Source organism: Rattus norvegicus, chromosome 2, assembly GCF_036323735.1.
Source record: "Rattus norvegicus strain BN/NHsdMcwi chromosome 2, GRCr8, whole genome shotgun sequence".
Classification (NCBI taxonomy): Eukaryota; Metazoa; Chordata; class Mammalia; order Rodentia; family Muridae; genus Rattus; species Rattus norvegicus.
The window spans coordinates 176,193,788-176,219,441 of NC_086020.1; the positions used below are offsets into that span (position 1 = coordinate 176,193,788).

Genomic DNA, 25,654 nt, shown 5'->3' on the forward strand with positions numbered 1-25,654 from the left:
GTAGATGCCCCTAAACCCATGTGTTCAGTAGTCAGAAGGAGGGAGCCAGCTAAGTGAAGCAGAAGCCCTGTGGGAATTACACTAAAGAACAGAGGTTAGGCAGGCTGCCTGTCTGGCAGACAGAGGAAAAGGCAGTGTGGGGAAGTGTGGAGACAGACGGATGGGGCCAGGGTGGGGGTGGCTATGGAGCACCTCCAGAAACTGTGGCTGGGGGCAGAGCTGAGCTGGAGTCACGATGAGCGAGGAGTGTGGGAGTGCCTGCCAGGGACAGCAGGTGTGGCAGCCAGTCTCACAGGCACTGCTGAGGCTGGTCCACACAGTCCTAGCTCTCTCTGCCTGGAGCCCAGGGAAGGGCTGGCTGGGACAGGCAGGAGCTGCAGAGTGTCACCTACAGACCTGGCCCTCCACGAAGCTATCCTGATGGGAACTTGGCCATAAGAAAAAACAGCACACCATAAGCTTTGTTTAAAGCTTATATCTTTTTTAATAAAAAATAAATTGTCTGTGACAAGCAGTTGTGAATCCCAAAACAAAGGGAGGAGGAAGAGGTCAAGGGTCAGCCACACTAGACAAGTGAACAACAAGGCTCAGATTATGCCCACCATTCTAGCCAGGGCAGAGACAATAACAATCTGTCCAAACTGAAGCAAGAAGGAAGGTGGTTAGACTTCAGAAATGACTTTCCCAAACACATGGCATGATTGGTAAGGGAAACACAAGGGGCCAACTCCATAAAGAATCTTGGAGACCCTGGGAGGAGGGAGGGCTGGTGTTCAAAGCAGCAGCTTTCAGGATGGAGTTTGCAGGAATGGCCCCAGCTCACTTGGATGTTTGGGTCTGTCACCACAGAAAGCCACACCTTTCAGGGTCCTGGAGAATGTTTGTTGCAGGAGAGCTCTTGGGGTCGATCAAAATCAAAGAATCCTGTCTGTCTCTCTGCCATGGTGTGGAGACAGCCCATGTGCTTGCATAAGAGAGTCCCACAAGGGAGGCCTTACTGGGTGCTGTAGGTGGCACACACTAGCAGGAGAGCCTCCTACCCTGGTCAGAGTGGCACCGTGCATGCCTGGCCTAGCCAACATGGTCAGCCATCCGTGTCTCAGTTTAAGCCACTTCAGCGCCCAGATGGTTGTTGTCAGCATCTACGTCGCTGGCAGAGGTCCTGTGGTCCTTGGAAGGCTGGAGGTGCTGTTCCCTGCTCAGTGGGGCCTTTTCCCTGGGGGGCAGCATCCCACAGCCCTGAACCTTACCCCGAGCCCGAAGCACTCCCAGTGGGGAAGCAAGGAGGAGAGTGAGCACTCCCAAGAGCACAATGGCCAGGAGGACAGTAACGATGAGAAAATGGGGCCAGTAGGACCGCTGGGCAGCCATAGAAGCCCCGCCTCCGACCCTGGTCAGTGGGACCTGCACTCGCTCCCGGGGAACGCCCGCCAGCTCAGGATCCAGTGCCAGGGGCTGGTCCTGGCTGTCTACCCAGTAGGAGACTACAGGGTACGAATAGCCGTTTTCAGTGGCCACGCACTGGTAGAGGCCCCCAACGCCATCCTGTGGCAGCAACAAGAGGGAGCCATTATAGACAGTAGAAGAGGCTTCTGGGATTTTGGCTTTGCCGTGACTCCAGTGGTAAGAGGCCAGTGCTGACAGCTGGGGGCAGGGCAGCTCCAGGATGGAGTTGGGGACTGTCAGGACTTCTTTAACTGGAGAGAAGCAAAGAGGTGGCACGTTCAATGGGGAGGGAGGGAGGGGGGTGGGAGAGCCAGTCTTACTCACATCTGGTCTCACTCTGTAGCCCAGGCTGGCCTTGAACTCTCAGCAGTCCTGGAGTCTGGGATTACTGCTATGGACCACCATGCCTGTCTGTATTCTAATTCCATTTCAACTCTCAAGCTCAAGACCCAACCCTTCTCTATCTCCAAGCTAAGCCCCAAACTAGCCCCGAGTCTTTCTCCATCTAACCAGATCAACCCTTAGCTTCTGAGATCAGCCAAGATTGGATCTGCTCAGAGTGACCTGGCTGTAGGCAGCCACCAGTATTACTAATTCCAACTCAGACACCAAACCCACTTCGACCTCAACCTGAACCCTAGTGTGGCCTCCAGCTTAGTATGCCTCTCCTTCTATTGTCCGCTTCACATCCTGAATTTGGGAATTTAGATCTCAGCCTAGGTGGGTGCTGCAGACAGAAGCCACGGGGCAGAAAAGCCAGCCCTGCCTGAAGCTCTCCAAGTGCCTGGACACCTCCTCCAGTCCCACACTCACTGAGTTGAGGGGAGCTCTGACGCCGGGGGCTCCTGGCCATGGGGCCACGGGCGCATGCCCACTCCGGGTTGCCGCGTTCCATGTCCTGCTTCCAAGTCCTGAGAAGACAAGGCAAGCAAACTCAGCTCTTAAAACAGACCAAGTGGGGGGAAGGCAGATTAAAAGGGAGGAAGGGAGAAAGACTAGGTAGAAGGCAAGAGAAGCTTTGAAGCTGCCCTGCAGAAGGTCACCTGTGAGAACTGGACCCAGAGGTGCCCTTTTGAAGGGGAGAGGAACAGTAACAGAAGCTGGAGAAGGGGAACCCAGGCAGACTGTCTTCAGCCGCCGTACAGGACCAGCACTCACAGGGGAGAGCCAGACAGAAGGCTGCACAGTCTTGATTCAGGGTCCCAGGCACAGTGAGGGTCCCTGGCAAGGACACAGTCCACACAGCTCTTATAGACACTGCAGTTGGCCCTGGGAACCCTCCAGATGCCTTCAGAGAAGCCTGCGAACACTGCACCCTGGGAAAGAGATGGAGGGAGTCAGGAGCCCTAGCACCCTGGCCCGGGCTCCCCAGGTGCCTCCCACAGGGAGACCCTGTCCTGTTCAGGTCCCTTCTCACCTGGGTGGGGGCCAGCTGCAGGTTCTGAACAGGCTCAGAGTTAGGGCTCAGCTGAATCTCCTCCACAAGATAAGCACTGCTATTCTGAGGCACCACAGCTTTGTGCAGGGACCCCGTAGCTGAGAGACAGAGACAAGGTAGAACTTCCTCCCGTCACTGACCTCACACACCTCCCCAGCAAGCTGGGCACAAGGCATGCAGGTCACTCAGTCCCTCCACAGCCCGGGGATGGAGGGGTGGTGGTGGTCTGCCTTCCTTAGTGACAGGGTCTCATTCTGCTGCTCAGGCTAGCTGCCAACTTTGTTTTTGTTTTTTGTTTTTGTTTTTTTGTTTTTGTTTTTTTTTGTTTTTGTTTTTTTGAGTCAGGTCTCACTGTGTAGCCCTTGGCTGGCCTCACATTCACTAAGTAGACTAGGCTGGCCCAACACTTACAGAGATCTGCCTGCCTCTACTTCCCACATACTAGAACTAAAAGCATGTACCACCACTCCATGTTCTTTTTTTTTTTTTCTTTTTCCTTTCCTTCTCTTTCTTTTCTTTTCCTTTTTTTCCCTGAGACAGGGTCTTATTCTACAGTTCGAACACTTGGGAGTTAGAGGCAGGTGGATCAGAAGTTCAGGTCAATGTTAGCCACATAGTAAGTAGGAGACCAGCACAGGCTTCATGAGACTGGGGGATAGGGAAAAGGTTGGGGGTGGCCGGCTCTACCCTTCTTCAGGTCACCCTTGATGCTCCTTTCAGTCAAGCATCCCTCCCCAATCACTTCTCCTGCCTTTGATATGGCTCCTCCCAGAAGGCAGGCAGCGCTTTCTAAGACTGGACTATAGATTGGGGTCTATATTCCCTGCTGACTGAAAGCTCAGGGAGAGACTGGATGTCCTGCTGTGGGACTGTGCCTCTTATGTCCAGCAGGGGGCTCACACACTAAATATCTGTTAAATTATGAACTGAACACATGGATGGCCTCGAAGGCTTCCTGCCTCAGCCTGGGTTTGGGCCCCTGCTCTGGTCATCCCAAGTATATTCTGGAAGCCCATACTCACAGGTACCCAGGTAAAGGACCACATGGCTGCTCCCGTCAAGGCCCTGAGCTGTTTCCACGGCAAGCTGTGTGTACTCCACGCCAGACTTCACCAGCAGGGGAGCTCCTACCACATGCTCATCCATCAGAAAATGGTCCTTCATGAAGGTCAAGGCTTTGTCAGAGGAGGGGCCCATGGAGCACTGGCGGAGGAGGGAAGCAGAGTGTGTCAGCTCCTGAGTGGGTGTACCCTTCCCTCTCCCTCTACCACCCCCCTTTGTCCTCTTTCCTCAGGTGGTGGGTAAAACTCAGACCCAGACTCTCTGCGAGGTTGAAATGGCCTAATAAGTGACAAGTAGCCAGCGTGGGGTGGGGCCAGCTCGGGGCGGACCCGCATGCCCTGTGGACTGGGTCAGCTATCTTCACTGCCCTTCTCTTTCTCGCGCGCCTGCATCAACGCCAGCACGAAGCATGGTGAAGATTCCTTCAAGCAAGCACCTCGCTTTACTATGTCTGGTCCCTGGCAAGGCAGTCGGTGACAGAATGAAAGTGTGACAGAAATGGGCGGTGTGGCAGTTTTGCGTGAACTTGCTGCATGACTTGGGGGAGTTCCTCCTCCATTCTGAGTCCTCTTTCTCTCACTCATACCCGAGGGTGTTAGACCGGCTGTTCCTTCGAGGCCCTGACAACTGGAGAGAGTCTCTGCTCAAGAATTAATTAATTGCCCTTCCTTTCCAAGAGCATCGTCCTGGGGCCAGTCCCAACTGTCACCTACAAGCTGTGTGGTGCGGCTACGGTGATGTGTACTAGCACAAATTACTTCATCTCTTTGAGCCACAAATACCTGTAAAGTGAGGGGACATCTATCATCCCATTTTTGTGCCAGCAAAGAATTTGTGTGCCTATTTTTTTTTTGCCTCCTCCTACGGAGATTTTTAAAAATATGTTTTAACTATTTCACTTTATTATTTTTTCTTTGTGTATATGTGTGAATGAGTGCACACCCATGATTGCAGGTACCTGTGGAGGCCAGAGGTATCACATCCCCTGAACCTGCCTGACACGAATGCTGGAAACAGACTTCAGGTCCTTTGCAAAAAACCAATAAGCACTCTTAACCACTGAGCCACCTCTCCAGCTTCTCAAACACTTAAAAATTCCAGACAAGGCCTTGGTGAATAGCCCAGGCTGGCCTTGAACTCTCAATCTGTCTCCTCAGTACTGCAACTACAGGTATGAGCTACCATATTCTATGTAGTTAAGCACACAGCCAAGGAACACCAGATTCAGGGGTAAAACTGCTAAGAAAGAAAAGAAACACAAACCCAAGAGAAAGCCAGGTGTGGTGGCACATGCCTTTAATCCCAAGACTGGGAAGACAGACTGTGAGTTCAAGGTCTGCATAGCAAGTTCCAGGACAGCCTGGGCTATATAATAGAGAGACCCCTCCCCCACAGTTTTTCTCTAACTTTATATGTGTGGGTGTTTTCCCATGTATGTCGTCTGTGTACAATGGCATGCCTGAGGCCTAGGAAGACCACAAGAGGGTTGGATCCCCAGGAACTGAGACCTCTTTCCAGACCCTGATTTATTCATTTATTCACTTATTTTTAACTAGAAAGAGAGAAAAAAGGGAAGAGGGGGAAGGAGAGGAAAAAACAAAAAACACCAAAGAGAAAACAAAAACAATTCAAAGAGAAAAAAATGTGAGAGAAAACTCATCCTTTTCCTGAGAGGGAGAGGGAGCTAACTTGTTCCTGAAATAGGAGGAGCCCTTACAGGAAGAGAACAGGCAGGTAGCACACACCTCCCATGGGAGGAGTAGCCGACCTCAGTAAAACAGCCAGCTCACCTTCAAGACTCTGACCAAGTCTCTAATCTGACAAGTGCCATTTACAAGAATACTGACCTGGACCTGGTGACTCAGGCCTGTAAACCCAGAACTTAGGACGCACAGGCAAGAGGATCAGGAATTCAAGGTTGTCCTTAGCTAAGATGAGAGTCCCAGAACTACACACACACACACACACACACACACACACACACACACACACACACACACACACACCACACCACACACCACACACACACACACAGAAATGTACACAGACACAAGCACACACAGAGACACAAACACACAGATGCATACACAGACACACAGACACAAACACACACAAAGACATGCACAGAGACACACATACAGACACACACAGAGACAGACATGCACACACATAGACACGCACACAGATACAAATAACACACACACAGACATGCACAGAGACACACACACATACATAGACACACATAGAGACATAAATACACTCAGAGACATGCACACACAGAGATACGCACACACACACACACACACACACACACACACACACACACACACACACAACTCCTCTAGGGAAACTACACCACAGGAACAGCATTAGGATCTACACTGAGCATCTCTGTAGGACAAGGAAGTAAACTGAAACAGAGTGGTATTGCAGAGGGTGGAGCTCATTGATTGAGAACGCTTGCTGTTCTCCAGAACCAGAGTTTGGATCCCAGCACCAATGTTGGACGGCTTACTGGTAACTGCAGCCCCAGGGGACCTGACCCCTCTTTTGGCCTCTGCAGGCCCCTTCACACGTGTGGCATACCCAGAAACACACACATGTCCACACACATAAACAAAAATGAAAGAGCCTAACTATAAAAAATAAATCTCAAAAGGAAAAAAATATAAATTACAAGAGACTTAAAAGAACAATCTGTAGATCTCATTTGGATCTTGACTCAAGTAAACAAACCATATTTTTTAAAATCTGAGGGCTGGGTAGCTAGATGATGACAGCAAACGCCTTTAACACCCAGCACTTGGTAGGCAGATCTCTAAGTTCGAGGCCAGCCTGGTCTACAGAGTGAGTTCCAGACAGCTAAGATTACACAGAGAAACCCTGTCTCGGGGGAAAAAGAAGAAGTGGGAGGAGAAGTGGGAGGCTGGGGAAATGTATGGAGAGGCTGGGGAAGTGTATAAACCTAAGGATCTGAGTTTGGGTCCCCAGCAGCCCCATAAAAGCCAGGTGCATGAGTGCCTGCATTGCCAGTGCTGGGAGGTGGGGAGGTGACGCTCTCTAGGGCTGGCTGGCCAGCGAGTCTAGCCAATCAGCAAGTTCCAGGTTCAGTGAGCGATCAGTCTCAAAAAACAAGGAGAAAAGCTGAACACTGTGGACTCAGTGAGTGGGAGGCCGAGGCAGGCAGAGCTCTGTGACGTGAAGGTCAATCTGGTCTAAAGAGTTCCAGCCGGGGCTGGAGAGATGGCTCAGTGGTTAAGAGCACCGGCTGCTCTTCCAGAGGTCCTGAGTTCAATTCCCAGCAACCACATGGATGCTCACAACCATCTGTAAAGAGATCTGATGCCCTCTTCTGGTGTGTCTGAGGACAGTTACAGTGTACTCATCTATAATAAATAAATAAATAATTAAAAAAAAAAAAACGGGGGCTGGGGATTTAGCTCAGTGGTAGAGCGCTTACCTAGGAAGCGCAAGGCCCTGGGTTCGGTCCCCAGCCCCGGGGGGAAAAAAAAAAAAAGAGTTCCAGCCAATCAGGACCACGGAATAAAAAGAAAGAGAGTAAAGATGGAGTTACACATGAGGAAGAAACAGAGCATTGACCACTGGACTGTAACGTGCATGTACACACACACACATGTACACAGATATACACACAAACCTGTGTATATGTTCACACAGCAAAGAACCCTTTATGCCAGGGGTTCTTAACCTCCCTAACGCTGCGACTCTTTAATACCTCATGTTGTGGTGACCCCCAGCCATAAAATTATTCACTGCTACTTCATAACAGTAATTTTGCTACTATTATGAATCATAATATAAAGATCTGTTTCCCAATCACCTTATGTGACCCCCTGTGAAAGGGTCATTTGACCCCTCCCCCGCAAAGGGGTTGCAATCCCTACATTGAGAAATACTGCTTTGCAATATCTCAGACGTTTTGGGCTGTGAGTAGGGGCGCGTGTCTGTCTTCACAGCACTTGAAAGAGAAAGGCAAGAGAATTACAAGTTTGAAGCCAGGCTAAGTCACACAGCAAAGCCTCTTTCAAAGGGATAAATTAAAATAAGGGGGCTGCTGGAGAGATGGCTCAGTGGTTAAGAGCACTGACTGCTGTTCTTCCAGAGGTCCTGAGTTCAAATCCCAGCAAAATCACATATCTAAAATAAGGGGTCTGGACAGATGGCTCAGCAGTGAAGAGTACTTAACTGATCTTGCAGAGGATCTGAGTTCAGTGCCCAGCACCCACATGGTGGCTCACAGTACCTACCACTCCAGTTCCAGGAGATCCAGTGCCCGTTTCTGACCTCCTCAAGCACCGAGCACACACATGCCACACATACATACATGCAAACAGAACAATCATACCTATGAAATAAAAGTAAGTTCCAGAATGGGAGGCTTGCATTCAGACTCCATCACTCCTGCATCTCACTGCCTACTACAGTGGCACAGGCAAAATAAATATCTCTCAAACGAAAAAGAAACCAGGAGAAACAGTTCAAGAAAAGTCTTCTGCGCTGATGTCTTGGAGATGGAAGCCCAGGCCTTGCGAATGCTATACCCTTGTGAATGTTTTACCTATGTGTGTGGGAGCTCAAAGGAGAATGGCTCCCGTAGGCTCCTAGGTTTGAATGCTTGGCTCCCCCTGACCCACACTGGTGAACTGCTTAGGATTAGAAGGTGTGACTGGATTGGGGAGGGATGTCACTTGGGGTGGGCTTTGAGGTTTCAAAAGCCCACAGCAGGCCCAGTGGCTCTTTACCTCCTGCCTACAGATCAGATTGAAAGCTCTCAACTACTGGGCCTGCACTGGGCCTGCCTACCGCCATGCTTCCACCATGGACTCACCCTCTGAAGCTGTAGCAAGCCCCCAATTAAATGCTTTCTTTAATGAGCTGCCTTGGCCATGGTGTCTCCTCACAGCAACAGAACAGTGACTAAGACACAGGGCACAAGAAAAGCTCTTAAAAGCCAAGAAAATAAACAAAATGTCCAGGCTAAAGTGGTCCACTGGGCACCCAATTCAACAGTGACCAGGCAAGCTCAGTGTGGAATAAGTGAGCGCCCAGGACTGGCCGGGTGGCTCAGCAGGTAAAGGTCCTTAATGGGAAGAGAAGTGACAAGGCTGTGCTCTGAGCATACGTAATTCCAGAAATACGTAATTTGAACAGTAAAAGAGTCCAGTGAGGGAAAACAAGTTACACCCAAAAGGTTAGGTATCCGAACAGCTTAGGAAATCTCCGAAACAGGTAACAGAGTGAGCCTTGCAAAGCTTGCGGGAAATGGTTTCATGTTCCTAGCCAAACCATCTACTGTGTGAGTGGGACAAAGGTGATTTCCGCATTCAACATCTCCAAAATGTACCTGCCCATGTCTTTATCAGGACTCTATACTAAAATGAAGTAGTTTAAGGCGAGGCGGAGTGCTGGGGACAGCTCTGTTAATAGAATTTCTGTCCGGCTTGCAGGAAGCCCTAGCTTCAGCTGTCAGTGCCGTGAGAACGTGCATGACGGTGCAGGCTTAGACTTCCGGTACTCATGATGGAGGCCGGAGGATCAGAAACTCAAGGTTACCTTCAACTCCATAGAGTTCAGGGCCACCATGAGCTACAGGGGTCCTGTCTCAAAAGAGAGAAGGAAAGAAGGAAGGAAGAAAGGAAGAAAGGAAGATGGAAAAGAAAAGGAAGGCAAAGCCACAGAATGCGCGCCGGAAACAGAAGCTATGTCCCTGGAGAGTGGCCAAGGGACACTCTAAGAAGAGGAGGAAAGGAAGCTGAGGACGGTCGCAGAGGTCAGCCATCTGGGCTGCAGACTATCTGAGGCTTTCTTCGAAAGTGGAACTGTTAAACGAGCCAATGGTATAACTTCAGGAGATCCAGGAAGATGTTGAAATGAATATAAGGGCTTAGAGAAAAGCAAGCAAAAGAAGATTAGATTAACAACTAACCCTAAGAAAACAAACGGTCTATAAAAAGGAAAGGCAGTCATGGCTTCCTACCTGGCTCAGCTGTGAATGAGTCATATATACTAATCCTGCCAATATTAGAGTGACAGGGGCTGGTGAGATGGCTCTAGAGGTAACTGGACGATGGTAGATGGGAGCCAGCTCCCCAAAGTTGTCCACTCATCTTTACTGGAGCACCCACTCACATTCACAGGCAATAAACAAAAATCATATCTGAAAAATTCCTAGGGATGGGGAGCGTGTTAGAGCACTTGCTAAGGGACATGTGAGGTCCTGGGTTTGATTCCCAGACCTGGGGTCAGGGGAGGGGGGCTACCTTTTAATGCTCACACAGAGGTTAGAAGTGCTCACACTAGGGAAGGCGGCGGGTGGAGGGGTGGTTTACAGAACTTGCTAATTTCCGAGATGCACACTGCCTTTGAAAATGACTTCAAGCTATCCATGTTGTGACGGTGAGCATGAGTTTGGACAGAGATGCTAGAGAGAGCTGGGAGAGGCCGTACACACCTGTGATCCCACCCATGGGACAGAGGCAGGAAGTGAGCTTGCCTTGAGCGTGCGTTGATTCCCTGCCCCTGCTTCCTCCTGACTGCTGGGATCACAGACGTGCGCCATTGTGCCAAACTATTTGATTCATTTCAATTATGTGTACAGATAATTCAGATTTTTTTTTTAAAGTTACAGGAAAACGTGCAAGTGAAAAGCTAGGCATGAAGGCACAAGCCTGAAATCCAAGCATCTGGGAGGTGGAGGCAAGGTAACCAGGAGTTCAAGGCCAGCCTGGGTTACATGAGACCCTGTCTGAAAATAACATAATGGGACTGAAGCTGCCCCAAACTGTGCTTGGCACCCAGCACATGTGCTGCTAATTCTTTGGTGATGAAGCCAGGTATTCGGTGTTCACTCAGCACTGGGAAAGAGGTGGCTCTGACAACTGTTCTGGATGTAGAGTGTTATCGGACATCTGTGGCATGTGAGCGGCTGGGCCAGGTGTGTGGCTACCATGCCGTGACTGTGCTTTCCCATGTATTCTGGGAGGCTCTGGGAAGAGTGGGTGGTACTCACGCTGCCTGGCCTCGGGTTGACCTCTGAGCCCCTGTAAGTGGTCCAGCGGGAGGTTTCTTTGTTCAGCTCCTTGTACTTTCCTTTAAAGACTCGCTCAATGTCCGTGAGAGAGAAGGCACAGACTGCTGAGCTCCTGGTCCCACCAACCTGCCTGAAGACAGCCAGAGAAGGCATTCACTGTGGTTCCTTGGCTTTACAGTCACTGCCTCTCCAGCCCCAGTGGAGCTCAGTGGAATCTCAGCAGGCCTGGAGGGCAGCAGGGAGGCAGGCCAACCTCTGGAGGCTTCTTTTTCCCTTGTTTATGGTGATAAGGACCCGAAAGTCCCATAGAGTTGCCTAAGGCCTGGCTGGAAGCCCATCGCAGGATCTGAAATCTGAAATCTGATTGTTTCTAATGAGGATTAATTGGGGCATAGGCCCTGGGGTGGCCCTTGCCTATCCTGCCCAGGCTGGGCTGTGCCCACAGGAAGAGTGGTAGAACCGGCTTCCTTCGTGGTCCTCAGACAATGAGCCACAACTTTGTCTCTTCTGCTGGTCTGTGTTGAACCAATATGTCTTCTCAGTCTCCTCCATACACTGACTGGGCTCTCCTCACTGATGACAGACCCTGCACAGCAGAAACCTTTGCTTCCTGATACATTGTAACAGATGTCTGAACACCGTGGTGCCAGACGGTGGCTGTGGGACCTTTGGACCTTTCTTGGTCTCTGAGCAAGGCCTTCTTCCTGTTTTCTTAATCTCAGGGATAGACTATGGCCATTAGGAAGCTGGGTACTAAGTTTGTGACTAGTTTTTCGATAGCATTTGAGCTTGACAGACCCTCTCCCTACCTTTCTGGTAATTTTCTTTTACTTCTATTTCCTAATCTAATTGATGGGTCCTGTTTGTCTTAAGACATTCTCTGGTAGCCGATGTTATCCTCACTATGGAGCTGAGAATGACCCGCTCCTCCTCTGTCTTTTCTTCCCATGCACCACCATCCCTGACTTAGGTGGTGCTAGAGAGCAAACCCAGGGCTCTGTACATGCTAGGCAAGTGCTCTACCCACTGAGCTACATCCCCAGCCCTTGTTTAATTTTTAAGACATTAGCCCTTGAACTCCTGATCTTCCTTCCTCGTCACCACATCTTGCTTTATTTTATCGATGTTTTGCTTTGAGACAAGATCTCTGTGTCGAGCCCAAACTGGGCTCCAATTCTTTAGCCTCTGGCCTCCACTTTCCTAGAGCCGAGAACACAGGCATGCACCACGATGCTCGGTATTTTTGCTGATTTTTAGTGTCCGCCTTCCAGCCAGAATGAAGCTAGTCTCTGAGTGAGACAGTAGGATTCCCCCGGTCTGGTGATGCTCAAATGTCTTCGCAGGTAAAGCCCAGAATGTAAAGTAGGCTCTATCCGCTCCCGCCTCCCTGGAATGCAGCCCTCCTTTTCCCTGCCTTGCTGCTCACCACTGGGAGGTAAAGACTGCGTAGATGCGGGGAACAGAGGGAGAATCGGCGGGCAGCAGGACCGCGTGGCGGATGATGTTGAATGGCAGCTGCCCTGGCTGAGCGCAGAGCAGCTGGGCTTTCAGGAAGGTGGTCCACTTCTTCTGCAGCAGCTTTTCACCGCCTACGTCGTTCTGCCGGAACCGGTGGAGTCAAGGCCTTGTAGCGAGTGAACCCGCCCAACCCACCTCTTCCCCATTCCCATTGGCTCCCAAGCAGCCAGCCCTCCTCCAGACCAGGGGTGGGGGATGGGGCAGACCTTGCAGACTTGAGCCACCCTGGATGTGTACAGCTCCTCAAAGAAGTCAAACTCGCTGGCTGTCTCCTCAAAGAAGAAATAGACGACCTGGGTAGATGGGATGGCTGCCACGAAGGAGGCGTCCGCTGCGGGGGCAGGACAGACAGGCTTAGGGGATGCTCAGGGTTCCCTTGGTGACATTGTAGGATGGATTCCGAGGGCCAGGGCAGAGGTTGTCTCCCATCCCATGGCCTGTTGAGATATATGTACTTTTTTCCTTTTTGAGACAGGCTCTGACTAGCTTGAAACTCACTGTGTAAAAGGGAGGCTGGCCTCCCTTTACAGAGATCCACCTGATGCTACCTACCTCTGCCTTCCAAATGTTGGGATTAAAGGTATGGACCACCCCAGCCAGCAGGAGTACTTTAATTCATTTTCCAAAAGAGAGCTGAATGAATGAAAAATCCCAGACCTAGGGTCAGGAAAGGGGCTCAAACTTATGTTGAATGGGAGTCAGGGGCTTACGGTGCAGCCAGCGTAGGAAGATGTCAGTCTTGAGAACAGGCTGGGATCCCAGTGTCCGCATCAGGATGGGTTCGCTGCCCAGGAAGTTGTTCATGGTGCCAGAATAAAGCATCCCATCTAAGACCAGGGAGAGGGAGGAGAAGCAAGTATCAGGGGAAGGCTGCCTGCCCTCCTCAGACATGCCTTCCTTCTATTCTTTCCCTCTTGCAGAATCCCACGGCAGAGCTCATACTGCCCCACCACCACCACCACACACACACACCCAGCACCCTTCAGATCCCTCTGCCCACAGGCAATGGCCTGTGTAGATTTCTGTATTCAGCACTTGGCAGCCTTTCTCTGGTCCTTCCTCAAACACCAATCCCAGAGAAATGACTGACTTGTGCTCACACACCTCGGGTCCCTGTTTATCTTTTAAGTCTGCTCAAAAGGCAATAGCCATCTCCTGTAGGAAACCAGGGTGGGAGGTGTGTGATGACTCGTGGCCAGGCAGAGGCACAGGACTTTGTCGTAGCCACTTCTGCTCCACACGTAGGCCATTCAGAAGAGTCATCTCCACCATGCAAAGTGGTTAAACAAGCGGCCGAACCTCAGGGGTCACCTGGTGCCGTTGGGCCTTGTATCTACCCATGTGGACTTCCTTGCACCCCTTTGGGGACAGTTTCAGAAGGGGTAGTGACTGGGCTGCCTGGTTCTCCCTCTGATCCTGCCCTGGCTCTGAGGCTCCTGGTTTGCTCTGCCCCTTTCTTTGGAAAATTATCGTATCTCACTTTCCCTAGAGTTACTACAAAGGGGAAGTTTCAGGACAGTCCGCAAAGCCTAGCACTCACCGACCAAGACAGCTGTGTGCTTGTGAGCAGGGTCAAAGGGGCTTTGACCCTTCCCATCTGTGACCTTGTCCTTCAAGATGGGCAACAGGAAGGAATCTTGGAGTTCCTAGAGGGGGGAAGAGGCTGGGAGCCCAGAATGCCAGGGTCGCACGTCTGAGAGATGAGGAGCATGAGGAAGTAAAAGGGACAGAGAGGGAAATTGGTCTGGGGCTAGGAATCTTCCTCAGGGACCAGAGATTCCCAAACCTTCGGAGGACAGGCTGGGGTGGGTGTGAAGAGAGGTGGGGGGAGGGGCGCTGTGAGCAAGCGGAGTATCCGACTACTCACAATGAAGGTGCAGGCGGGGCTGAAGGCAAAAGTCCCGCAGGCATAGAGGTGAGTGGCATTGTAAGAGACCAGCACACGAATGAAGTTGAAACACTGTGTCTAGGGAGAAGCAGAGAAGTCAGGCTGTCAGACTAATTACCCGCCTCCTGGGGTCTTAGAGGATGTTCCCCCATCCAGCATCCGCAGTGGAGAGAACAGCTGAAATCAAGAAACATGACAAGATAATCACAGGAACAGGTCCTCCTCCACCCACCCCTGTGGTCACCAGGGATGGTCTCTGTACATCAGGGTTCTGTCCCCTCCTCTCTCCTGCCACCTGTGTTTACCTCATTGCTTTTCTTCTTAAAGGCACATTCGTTCTTTTTTTTCTCACTGGCTGGCCAGGGTATCTAAAGTGGAGAGTTGAAAGGGGTAGATGAAAGGAAAGATCTTTGGGTTTTTCTGTAAGCCACCCCCACCCCCTGTACCCCCGCACACCGCAGCTCTGATGTAAAACCACCAGCAAGTGCTTAGTGATGTTCTGGTAGGCAGTCATAATGCCAATTTGATCAGGACCATAACTTCCATAGTATTAGGATTCATCAGGACATGGCTCTGTGGTAGAACCAGATAGATCTGGAGTTCAAATTAAGGCTCGGCCACCAACTCAACTGAGCACTCTGGCTCCATTTCACAGCCCGTTGGTTACAGCCAGAATGCGTGTGTAAGTGCCTGGCATATACAGCAGTGGTTATAAACCAAACATTTCCTGGGGGAGCCTGTCAACCCCTCAGAGAAACTGCAGAGGAGGGGTGTAGATATCAGACCCCACATATGGCGAAGATCAAGAGACCACGCACTGAGAAAGAGCCATGACAGGTGACTTCTTCCTCCCCCACCCCCCTCCCCTCACATCGATGCCATGAGGGCGATGATAACTCAGGAATCTCGGATTTCTCTCTCATAGGTGCACATCAAATTATTTGAGTCACTGATTTGCATCAATGTTTTAAATCTCCTAAGCCAGTGATTTCCGTATCAGCCATTTGAGTGGCTGATGTCACTGTGAGGCCACGGCAGCATGTCCCTTCTGTCACTGCTGATTCAGAGTGGCAGGTGGCTGTTCATATGGAAGCTGGTCCAGGGAAGCTGCTGGCCTGGACCCAAGTCCCTGGCCTCCTCACCATGTTCCTCAGCCTTGGGATTCCTGGATTCTCGATATTCAGGGCCAAGATGGCCTCCCGAGCCCCCACATACAGAGTGTTGCCATCTCCACTCAGGAGCAGGGTGTCAAAGTCCCGGAGGCCTTTTTGTTGAAAGAAGCTGAGGGCCCTGTGCCCATCTCCTGTTGGGAGGCAGTGATAAGGAGAGGATGAGGAGGAGCTGTGAGCAGTAGCTGATCTCTGAGGCAGAGGTGGGGGAGGGTGGCAGGCCTCAGCAGCTTCGTCCCACTCCCGAGATCACTCTTCACTGGCAGACTCCCCCCCCCAGTTTCCTGCACCCCCAATAGCAGGCATCTGAACTTTGTGTGCTGAGTCCCCAGAAAAGTGCCCAAGATAGGGTAGTGATAGCTTCAGGCTGTTGCAGGGATTAGGGGGAAAGCCTGCTCAAGACACAGACATGAAGTGAGGTAGAAAATACATTCTTAGAGCTTCCAGGGACTAAGCCACTACCCAAAGACTATACATGGACTGACCCTGGGTTCCAACTGCATAGATAGCAATGAATAGCCTTGTTGGGGCACAAAAAAAAAAAAAAAAAAAAGGAGATGATGCATTCTCAGGCCTGGAGGGTTCAGTGAGGCAGGATAGGAGAGGGAAGAGCTGACAGGTAGACACAGAAAGGAGTTCTCAACCACAAGCAGCAGAGGTAGCTGTCATTTGCCACAAGACTTATCATGGTTACAGATTCCTGCCACCCCCATTTCCTCTGTTTCCTCCCCTTGCTCTGTTATAAGAGTTGCCCGTCACTAGCAGGGCTGCGGCTGAAAACGCTGCTTCCTCTGTCTCTGAGGCCCATCAGCGTGGGCATGCCTGAGCCCCATCAGTGTGGGCATGCCTCGGTGCCACCTGGTGCCGAATATGTTGGTTAGTAGAGCATATTTGCTACCTAGCCTTGTGGAGTGTGTAGGCTCCTGCCACACGGGCCCATCAGCAGGGAGGAGTGAGCACTTCAGAAATTCTCTCGTGAGCACATTTGGCCTTTTACTTTAGTCAGAGGACAACCTGGTTGTTACTGTTTTGTCCTCAGGAAATTTGGGGGCCAAGAGGACTCTGAAAACAAAATGGGAAAAGGTGGTACATAGGTTGGCCTCCCCTCAACTCTGAAGAGGGCTCCTCCTTGTTTGTCCCCTTGAAATGCAGCCTTGTTTGTGTCTGCACTCCTGTCCCACCCAGAGATGCCCTCTCTTTCTGCTGGCCGGTCCACCTCCTTTACCATTTTGCCTCAGAAGGATGCTAAGCTATAGCTGTGAACCGAACTGCCTTACTTCTGTATTCGTGAGCGAGGGGTGTGTGTGTGTGTGTGTGTGCCAGTGTGTGTGTGTGCAAGCGTGTGGGTGACTTCCCCTGGGGCATTTCCTGGAACTAAAGGTGTCAGAAGCCCAACAGCCTTATCAAGAAACCATTTTGACTGGGTGAGCTGCTAGGATCCCTTCTCCTGGTGCCCATCCTACTGGACAGGATCTGGCCTGGTGTGACCTCTGCCATTGGCTCGGGCTTCCAGCTCCTCAGACAATCTAGCCTGAACTTTGGCTTTAGGGCCCCTGGTGCTGAGCAAGTAGTCAGGAATTTAAGGTTCCCTGCTTGGTTACTGTGACACTTGAGGGAGAAAAACTTGGCAGAGACGGGAGAGTGACAGTGACCCTTCCTTCCCTTCCACACCAACTTGTGCCTCGAGTAGCCTCCTCTTCTCCCAGGCCCTCCGAGGCTACCTGACATCTGTTTCTCCATCCTGTTTCATTCTCTCTGGCACACTCTTCTCCTTCCTCAGTCCCTTCATCTCTACCACGCATCCATGCCTCCCAGGTAGCAGACACTTACCCGCATGGTACTTGACTCTGGGCACGGGTCCCTGCCCACCAGTCCCGGAAGCTGGTGGCAGTGACAGCAGCAGGAACAGTTGGAAGAAAAAAACACTCAGGAGACTCCAGGGGTCTTGGCCCAGGGATGGTAGGGCCATGGTCATCCGGAGACAGTCACCAGATGGTTCTGAGGAAACAGGCACTTTCTGGGTTAGCCATGCTTACCACACCCTTCCTGAGGGCCAATAGGAAAGCCCTGGAGGGGCAGAAGTTCCTCTCTGGAAGGGCCCTCGGAGTCTCACTTCCATGCATTCCCAGATTCGATGTTGCCTGCTGATGCCCTCTGTGCAGGGTGCTGCTGTGGCCTACGCTGTGCCTCTGGTCTCCTACTATTAAAAAACTACCTTACCATTTCTCACCTGCCTCACAGGAAAATTCCTTCTCACTCTTGCCCCTTAGTATTTCCTGGCCCTAGACTCCAGAGCTCTGATCATCTCTGGCCCTGGGCAAAAGGTTTCTGGGGAACTAGGTCCTGTATGCAAAAGGTAGAGTCCCCAGGCTGGCCTGCCACTCGGCACTGTGACACCTCATACCTCGCTACTCACCTCAACCCAGGCAGACAGCCTACCCTCTCCCCCAGCCCCAGGGGCTCTGACTCTTGCTTAATTGAGCCCATCTAGCCTTCCTCTTAGGGGTAGGGGCATGTCAATTTATCTACCAGTCTGGCCAGTCCTCTGATTTCCTGGGAGGGGCGGGGCGGGAGTCACTGGTAGACTCTTAATTTCTCCAGCCCCCCTGTCTCTGTTGTCTGCCTCCTTGGAGCTCTGCATCAGCCTCCCTGTGGCCACTGAATGCAAGTCCCCCTCACTCCCCACCATTATCTCACATACCCTTGAGCCAGCCACACGGAGAAGTCCTGTGTTCAAACCCTGAATCAGGGTGCCATCCAAGGCAAGGAAGGGGGTCCGGGCATGGAAAGCAGGCTCAGCCTGGCTGGAATGGGAGCGCGGCCCTCCAGGCACTCATCCTGCCAGAGCCAGTGTGGGTTTCAGGCCAGGGAAACCAGAATTTCTACCTCGAGTTGTGACAGATCCTGGCTGGCTTGGGCGGAAGTTGGTGGATCAGGGCGGGGAGACTGGTGGAGGGGGGAAGTGGGGGTGAGGCTTGCAGACCTTGCAGGAGACACACCTCCCTCCCTCCTTAGTCTCTCCAGAAATTAAGAGTTCCTTTTAGGCCAGTTAGTTCAGTGATGCCTTGTTTCTCTAGTACATCACTTCCAGTCTAACCAGCCTAAGCTGCAGACTCCTCTTGCTCAAGAGAGCTCAGTATGACATTGTCATTTCTATTCTTTTCTTCCCCATAGTGGGGTTCCCCCACTGCCACATACTTCGACTTCTCCACCTCCCACACCCAGAGGGACCACATTCTTGAAAGGTTACACATTTAAAGCCAGGCATGGTGGCACATACCTTTAATCTCAGCACTCAGAAGGCAGAGGCAGGCAGATCTGTCTCTGAGTTCAAAGCCAGCCTGGTCTACAGAGTGAGCTACAGGACATCCAGGGCTACGGAGTGAAACCCTGTCTCAAAACAAATAAACAAGAAAAGAAAAACACCTTACGTTTGTATTCGGTTTTTTCCCCTATAGCTTTGCTTGAGGAAGCCCTAGTAATTTAATGTCTCAGTGGGAAATTCAAGAAATTTCCCATCTGAGCTCATGCTTCATGGGATACACTTTGGAGTTGAGACACCCAGCTGGAATGGTGGCTGGTTCCTCCTCCCCAAAGGTTCCAGGAAAACCTCATAACGCAGGGTTAATGAGTAACCAAGGGCTCAATAAAGAGTGGTTGGGCTGCTGCCCACTCACCCAGGTCAGCTGACTTCAGGTTAAAGAGCACGATGACCCAAGGCTGGTCTACCTCCAAGACATACCCTGTCTTCATCCTAAACACAATTCTCACTGCCCACTGTAGGCTATCCTCCACCCTTCGGTCACAGCTCCTAGACTGGAAGCATTCCTCAGTAGAGCCCGCTTGGCTTTCCCTTCATGCTTTTCCCTCTGTTCCCCTTCTCTGCTGTGCCGCAGGAGCTGGGCTCACACAGACTCTCCTGATGGCTACATCTGTCAAAGCTTAAAAGACACCCCCAAACTCTAATGCTCACTGTGAGAACTCTGCGAATCTCTCTATTCTGACACAATCTCCTGGGTCTCCTTGACCTCTAGCTCAGGCTTGGGAAGCCACTACCCCAGGGCCTCTCTTTGGAGACAGATTACCCTATCTGGGTCACAGGGAGGAGCTGTGACAGGGGAACCAGAGGAACAGCTCTAATGCCATCTCTCTACTCTGTTTCTGTCCTTGGACCTCCTCACAAGACCAAGTGGTCTCCCAGTCCCTCTGACAATGTGAAGAGCTCTCACTGGTCTTCAGGCTTCCCAACTTTAGCAGGCAGGCTCCACTCCAGTCTTCTTGCACAGAGAAGGGAAGTGCAGCCGGGGTGGCTGGACAGCCTGGTGCCCATCTACTTCAGACCTGTCTAATTCGGAAGCTCTCCCTACATGGCTGGCTCCTTCAGTCCCATCTCCTGCCCTACTGGATTAACTCAGCTCAGAACTGCTCCAGAGGGAGTAAGCAGGCATCAGGGTGGGAGGAGCAGGGGCTCTCTCTCCTCCAGTCAGGAACCAATCATTCTGCATGATTCCTGACTCAGAAAGAACAGAAATCTCCCCGAAGAGAGGCCATCTGATGTCCACTTCAGCCTAGGTGCTTCGGCCCCTGGGTGTCACCCACTCTCTCACAGTGCCTTTCAGGTCAAGCTCAGAAGAGAAAGGCAGATGGGAGAGAGGTCCATGGCCCCAACAGCTGGTCTCTCTCACCCCTGAACCTCACCTGTACATTCACACAGGGCCCTGCCTTCAGAAGAGGCCATGCTGGATATGTCCTCCTGCTGTTGTTGTCTAGAGACAACATTTAATTTTTTTTTTAAGAGGACTACATTTTCATTCACACTGGGCCCCACAAATGATGTAGCAGGTTCTGCTTCCAAGACACTCAGAGCTGGCAAGCCATGCACCCTCCCTCACTACACGAATGAGGAAACCAAGACCAGTGACCAGAAGCATCTGAGGCAGGATTGGCAGCAGGCAGCAAGCAATAGAACGGTGGTTCTCAACCTGTGGGATGCAATCCCCTTTATAGGGGGTGAGTGGGTGGGTGGGGGATGGTTCAAATGACCCTTTCATAGGGTCACCTAAGACTATCAGAAAGCACTGATTTTTTTTTTTTTTTTTTTACTTTTCTATTTTTCAGAGCTGGGGACCGAACCCAGGGCCTTGCGCTTGCTAGGCAAGCGCTCTACCACTGAGCTAAATCCCCAACCCCAAAGCACAGATATTTACATTACGAATTGTAACAGTAGCAAAATCACAGTTATGAAGTAGCAATGAAAATAATTTCATGGTCGGGGAGGGTCACCACAACATGAGCAATTGTATCAAAGGGTCATGGTATTAGGAAGGTTGGGAATCACTGTTATAGGTTAAAAAAAAAAAAAGCTATCTTCCCTGCCCCTGCTCTCCCAAGCCAATTCTCCATAAGCCCTGGAGCTCAGCCTGGGGAAACCCCAGGAAATCACAGCATTAAACTTAAGCTCCTCTGTCAGATTCCAGTCCTCCCAAGTCCTCCCCTCAACCCCTAGACCACAGAGGAGAGTAGCCCCTTCCTGTGGGACTTGATCACCAAAAGTAGAGGTGGGGAGCAGGGGTGAGGAGGGATGGATTGCAGAGGGTCAGGTCCTCATCCTACCCCTTGCCACTCTGGAGCCCCTGCCTTGCACGGATTCTTTACTGAGGGAGCCAGCACGGAAGCCACCCCTGGCTTCATCAGTGACCTGGCATGTCCAGTGTCCCCAGACTCCTTCTTTTCCTAGTCTTAGGGGCAGCCCTTAGGAGAGCAGGGTCTTAGGAAACAACCCTTTCCATCTCCCCTTTCAACCCCTGGCCTTGCCCCTTTTTATGATTGTAGCCAGTCAAATCAACTTACATGGATTTGAATACCTACTGTTGGGGGGGTTCACTAAGGATGCCCCCAGTCTGTGTCCCTAGCACCACTACATACACACATATCTCTTCCTGTCCCTGCAGGTCTCAGCATTTTACCAACACACGCGCTCGTGCGCGCGTACACACACACACACACACACACACACACACACACACACACACTCCATCAACCTAACCCCTTACCCAGTGCCTCTTGGGCTCCCTCTCCCAGTCTGACCAGTGCTAGAAGCCTGCGTTGAACATTACACACAATGGTCTGACTTCTCTGTCTGCCCCTCCTCAGGGTAGAGTCAGCGCCAGACAATGGCCCGCCCCTCTGTTCCGCACTGTCTGTCGGCTCCCCTGCTTCTTACCTGGAGCTTGGGATTCCGCTGTGCTTCCCTCCCCCTGGAATGCCAGGCGCTTGGCTTTCCGGTCTCTGAGTGCCTCCTTCCCGCCACCCTCCCACCCCCATCCTCAACCCCATCCCACCTCACTGGTCCTTAGTCACCATGGCGACCGCATCTCTAAGTGGGAGGGACTAGAATCTCCCCATATTCTTCCTCCTCCTCTCCTGTCCCACGGTGCCCCACTTCTGTGGCTCCTGGATTCTCATTTGTGGAGGCAGGACCCCAGATGTGGCAAGGGGCGGGGGATACTCTAACCCCTTGGTCCCCGCCAAGCTTCTTTGCCCACCCTCAGGCAGTCACCAGTGTGCAGATATCTCGTGTAAAGGAGGCAAGCCCCTTTACAGCCAGTTTCTCTTCATCTCTGGCTTTCCTAGGTACTGCAAATGCACAGGCAAGATGTACCTGGACACTAGCCAACCACCTACAGCCGGAGTTTACCAACAAGGATGCATATAAACATAAATACATGTACGCAGGGGTCTCCACCAAGATGCTTAGGAAACCATCTTCATCAATAGCCTGACCTCTGCTCTTCTCAGGTTCAGGTCCTGCATTCCCTTCCTAAGCCTCCTTACTAAGATAGTGGTGTCTCCAGAAGCTCTCAACAACAGGCCCTGAGACCAACTAGAAGGGGAAAAAGTCTGTGATGTAAGAGGCAGACCAGAAAGAACTTCCTAAAAGTCTAACGGTAAATAGGAACAGGAGATTAGAAACAACCGTGACCTGGATTCCTTCTTGTTTGGGAAACAACAGAGGTGAGCAGAGGTTTGGGGAAAGTTTTAGAAGCTGCCTGTTCTTGAGTTACCCTGACATCAGAACTCCTTCTGTCTCTTTAAGGGGGGGGACTAAAAGAGACTGACTCTAAAGGCTGCTTTCTAGGGGTGCAGGACTCATGGGTGTAAGAAACAGGGTCTCTGGGTGCAATCTGGTGAGCTGATAACTTGCTGTGTGATCCCAGGTTGGACACTTGCTCTCTCTGACTCCATAAGTAAAAGAAGGGCTCTTCAGGCCATGGTGAGCAGCCTGGTTCCTCTGAAGATTTCGTAGTATTTTTAGGAAAAAGGAAGTGAGTGGCCTGGAGGGGCAGCAGACTTTGCAGGCCAATCCTGGTTCCCTTTTGAGTCTAGGCTGCGATGGGGTAAACATTTCCTTCCAGGGTGTGATGATGAAGACACGCCTTGTGCTGGCACTTTCTAGTAGAAGCGGGTTCAGCAGGGCCACCTGCGTGCTCCTATTTCTGAACTTCCACCTTTGCGTTCCTGCATCCTGGCATGGGATTTCTGTCCCCTTGCTCAGGTGTTCTCTCAGGTACTTGAGGAAAAAGCAAGGTTGGTGCAGAAGAACCCATCCCACAAGGTCCTGAACTCCGAGCCACTATCACCCTCACTCCGAGAGACTTCCCCAGTCTGGGAAGATTGGAATGGAAGGGACTCCCTATCCTAGTGACCCAAGGGAAGGGGTGCCTACGAGTCTCTGGGTCTCCCCAGCCTTACCCTGGAGCTAAGATATCCAAACACGAGAACAGGGGTTTTATTTTTGAGTGACTGTGGCTGGAAAGGGGACGGGTTGAGTGACCTGACACCAACCAGAGTCTGGTTCCCAACTCTCACAGAGAAAGAAAAGAGCCATTGCCTCTGCCGTGATGAATGCGTTCGGTTTCCTCTGGTTGCCTAACCTCAGTTTCTCCAGCTGTGGGAAGATGAGGTAGCCAGTTCTGTTGATTGTGGGGAGGGCAGCAAGTGGCTTATGGGGTTTAGCAAATGAAGGTCTCTGGGGGAAATGAGACTGGGAGGGAAGTGAAAAGACCCAGGCAAATTGTGGCTGAAGAATCATTCCATAAAGATTCCTGGGGATGCCCTGCCCCACCCCCACCCCCCACAGAGACACCCACCACCACCACCATGATGTCCTGAAACAGGCACACACACACTCCATGTCCTGGCATCCCGCTCCCATGCCACCCCCAGGGATCATGGGTCCCTCGCCCACCACTTTCACACCTTACCCCCAGCAGTACAGACCCCTAACCCAGGCGTCCGAAACTTCCAGCAGAGTCTGTACCCGGCAGGGGCGGAGCGAGGGCAGGCATGGTAGGGGAGAGGGCCTGCCAGCCCCCTCCAGTGCCCCAGTTCCCAGGCAGCTCTTAAAGAGACCAGGGAGAATTAGCCAGGGGCAGCTTAAGAGGTGAATGTAGGGGAAAGTAGCAGTGTGAGAACTTGACCCCACTCCACCTTCCCCAAAAGTTCCTAGACTGTCCTGTTCCTCGCCCAGTGAGGACTGCCGTGTTGGCCACCCGGCTCTGACCACTGACTCCCACATCCTGGTCCTTGTTTCCTTTGGGCTCTTGCCTACTACCTCCCCTCCCCCATACCCATGCCACCCCGCTCTCTAGTGAGGAGTGCCAACTGGCACTGACTGGAACGAGGTATGGAGAACAAGCCCAAGAAGGGGAAAGACCTGAGACGGAGGAGTTGTGCATGTTGTGGGCAGAGTGGGATCCCCCACAGTCAGTCTGGACGGGCAAGGGACTTTTCTCAGGGACATCCACAAGACCCCATTTCCCTGTCCGTCAGGATCTGGAGAGACTGAGGGAGGGAGAGCCCTGGACACCCTCCCTTCCTACTTCTGATGACCATTGATCTTGTGACAAGGAAGAGAAATGTAATCCCAGTTTAGGATGTAGAGTCTGAAAGATTAGAAGTTCAAGGCGATAGTGTGTGGTAGCCCAGACCTTTAGTCCCAGTGGACACAGGCAGATCTTTGTGTGTTCCAGGATAGCCTGGCCTACATAGTGAGTTGCAGGCCAGCCAGAGTTGTCTGGTGAGGCCGTGTCTCAAAACAAATAAACAAAACAAGATATACAACAAACAAAAAGGATGTTCAAGGCCAGGCTGGGGCTACAGGAGAACTTATCTCAAAAAGAAAAGACTGTGCGAAACTGGCTCCGTTCAGAAAGAGATTGGCATGCAAGCTCAAGGACCTGAGTTTGATTCCCAAGCAGCCATATAAAAAAGTCAGGTGTAGCAATGAGCCCCTAGAATTCCAGTTCTGAGAAGGAGACAGAAGAATCCTGGGTCTTGCTAGCCAGCCAATCTCGCTCAGCTTGGTTCAGTGAGACATCCTGTCTAGAAAAATAAGGTGGATAATGGGGCTAGAGAGGTGGCTCAGGGGTTAAGAGCACTGATTGCTTTTCCAGAGGTCCTGAGTTCAAATCCCAGCAACCACATGGTGGCTCACAACCATCTGTAATGGGATCCAATGCCCTTTTCTGGTGTGTCGGAAGATATAATAAATAAATAAATCTTTTAAAAAAGCAAAGAAAAAGAAATCTGGGTGTTGACACAGGCCTTTAATCCCAGTCTCAAGGAATCTGACACTTCTGGCCTCTGTGGGAACCCCACACGTGGTACACAGACATACATGCAGGCAAAATACCTATACACCCAAAAGAGACAAATTTAATAATAAATTTTATAAAGGAGGGAAAGAGAGAATTAAAAAAGGAGGAAAAGAGAGAATAAAAAAGGAATAAGGGGTTGGGGATTTAGCTCAGTGGTAGAGCGCTTGCCTAGCAAGCGCAAGGCCCTGGGTTCAGTCCCCAGCTCTGAAAAAAAAGAAAAAAAAAAAAAAGGAAGGAAGGAAAGAAGGAAGGAAGGAAAAGACCCTTGGTAGAATCCCTAAGTCCCTGGCTTCAGGATCTAAAGTAGAAGATAGCTCAGTCAGTGAAATGTTTGCCTCATAAACACAAAGACATGACTTCCATTTCCAGAAACCACAGAAAAATTATAGGTGCAGTGGTGCATTCTGGGAATGCCAGCACTGA

General features: G+C 51.3%; 1 protein-coding gene across 7 annotated transcripts; it reads right to left on the minus strand.

The window, feature by feature from the left end:
- Positions 1 to 460: 460 nt before the first annotated feature.
- Sema4a (semaphorin 4A) lies at positions 461 to 21,965 on the minus strand. Of its 7 annotated transcripts, XM_063281837.1 has the most exons (16): positions 18,853 to 19,139; positions 18,274 to 18,518; positions 17,403 to 17,570; positions 15,546 to 15,706; positions 14,709 to 14,771; positions 14,383 to 14,481; positions 14,056 to 14,161; positions 13,226 to 13,342; positions 12,722 to 12,846; positions 12,424 to 12,596; positions 10,977 to 11,127; positions 3,907 to 4,087; positions 2,864 to 2,982; positions 2,605 to 2,762; positions 2,260 to 2,357; positions 461 to 1,697 (listed from the first exon to the last, which is right to left on the minus strand). In XM_063281837.1, the coding sequence occupies exons 3-16, from the start codon at positions 17,545 to 17,547 to the stop codon at positions 1,105 to 1,107; spliced, it is 2,289 nt and encodes a 762-aa protein (XP_063137907.1). In that variant the 5' UTR covers positions 17,548 to 17,570; positions 18,274 to 18,518; positions 18,853 to 19,139; the 3' UTR covers positions 461 to 1,104. The 7 variants fall into 7 exon arrangements, with proteins under 7 accessions (XP_063137907.1, XP_006232701.1, XP_063137906.1 ...); XM_006232639.5 differs by lacking the exons at positions 18,274 to 18,518; positions 18,853 to 19,139 and adding an exon at positions 21,796 to 21,965; XM_063281836.1 differs by having other exon boundaries at positions 17,403 to 17,772; positions 18,274 to 21,076.
- Positions 21,966 to 25,654: the final 3,689 nt, after the last annotated feature.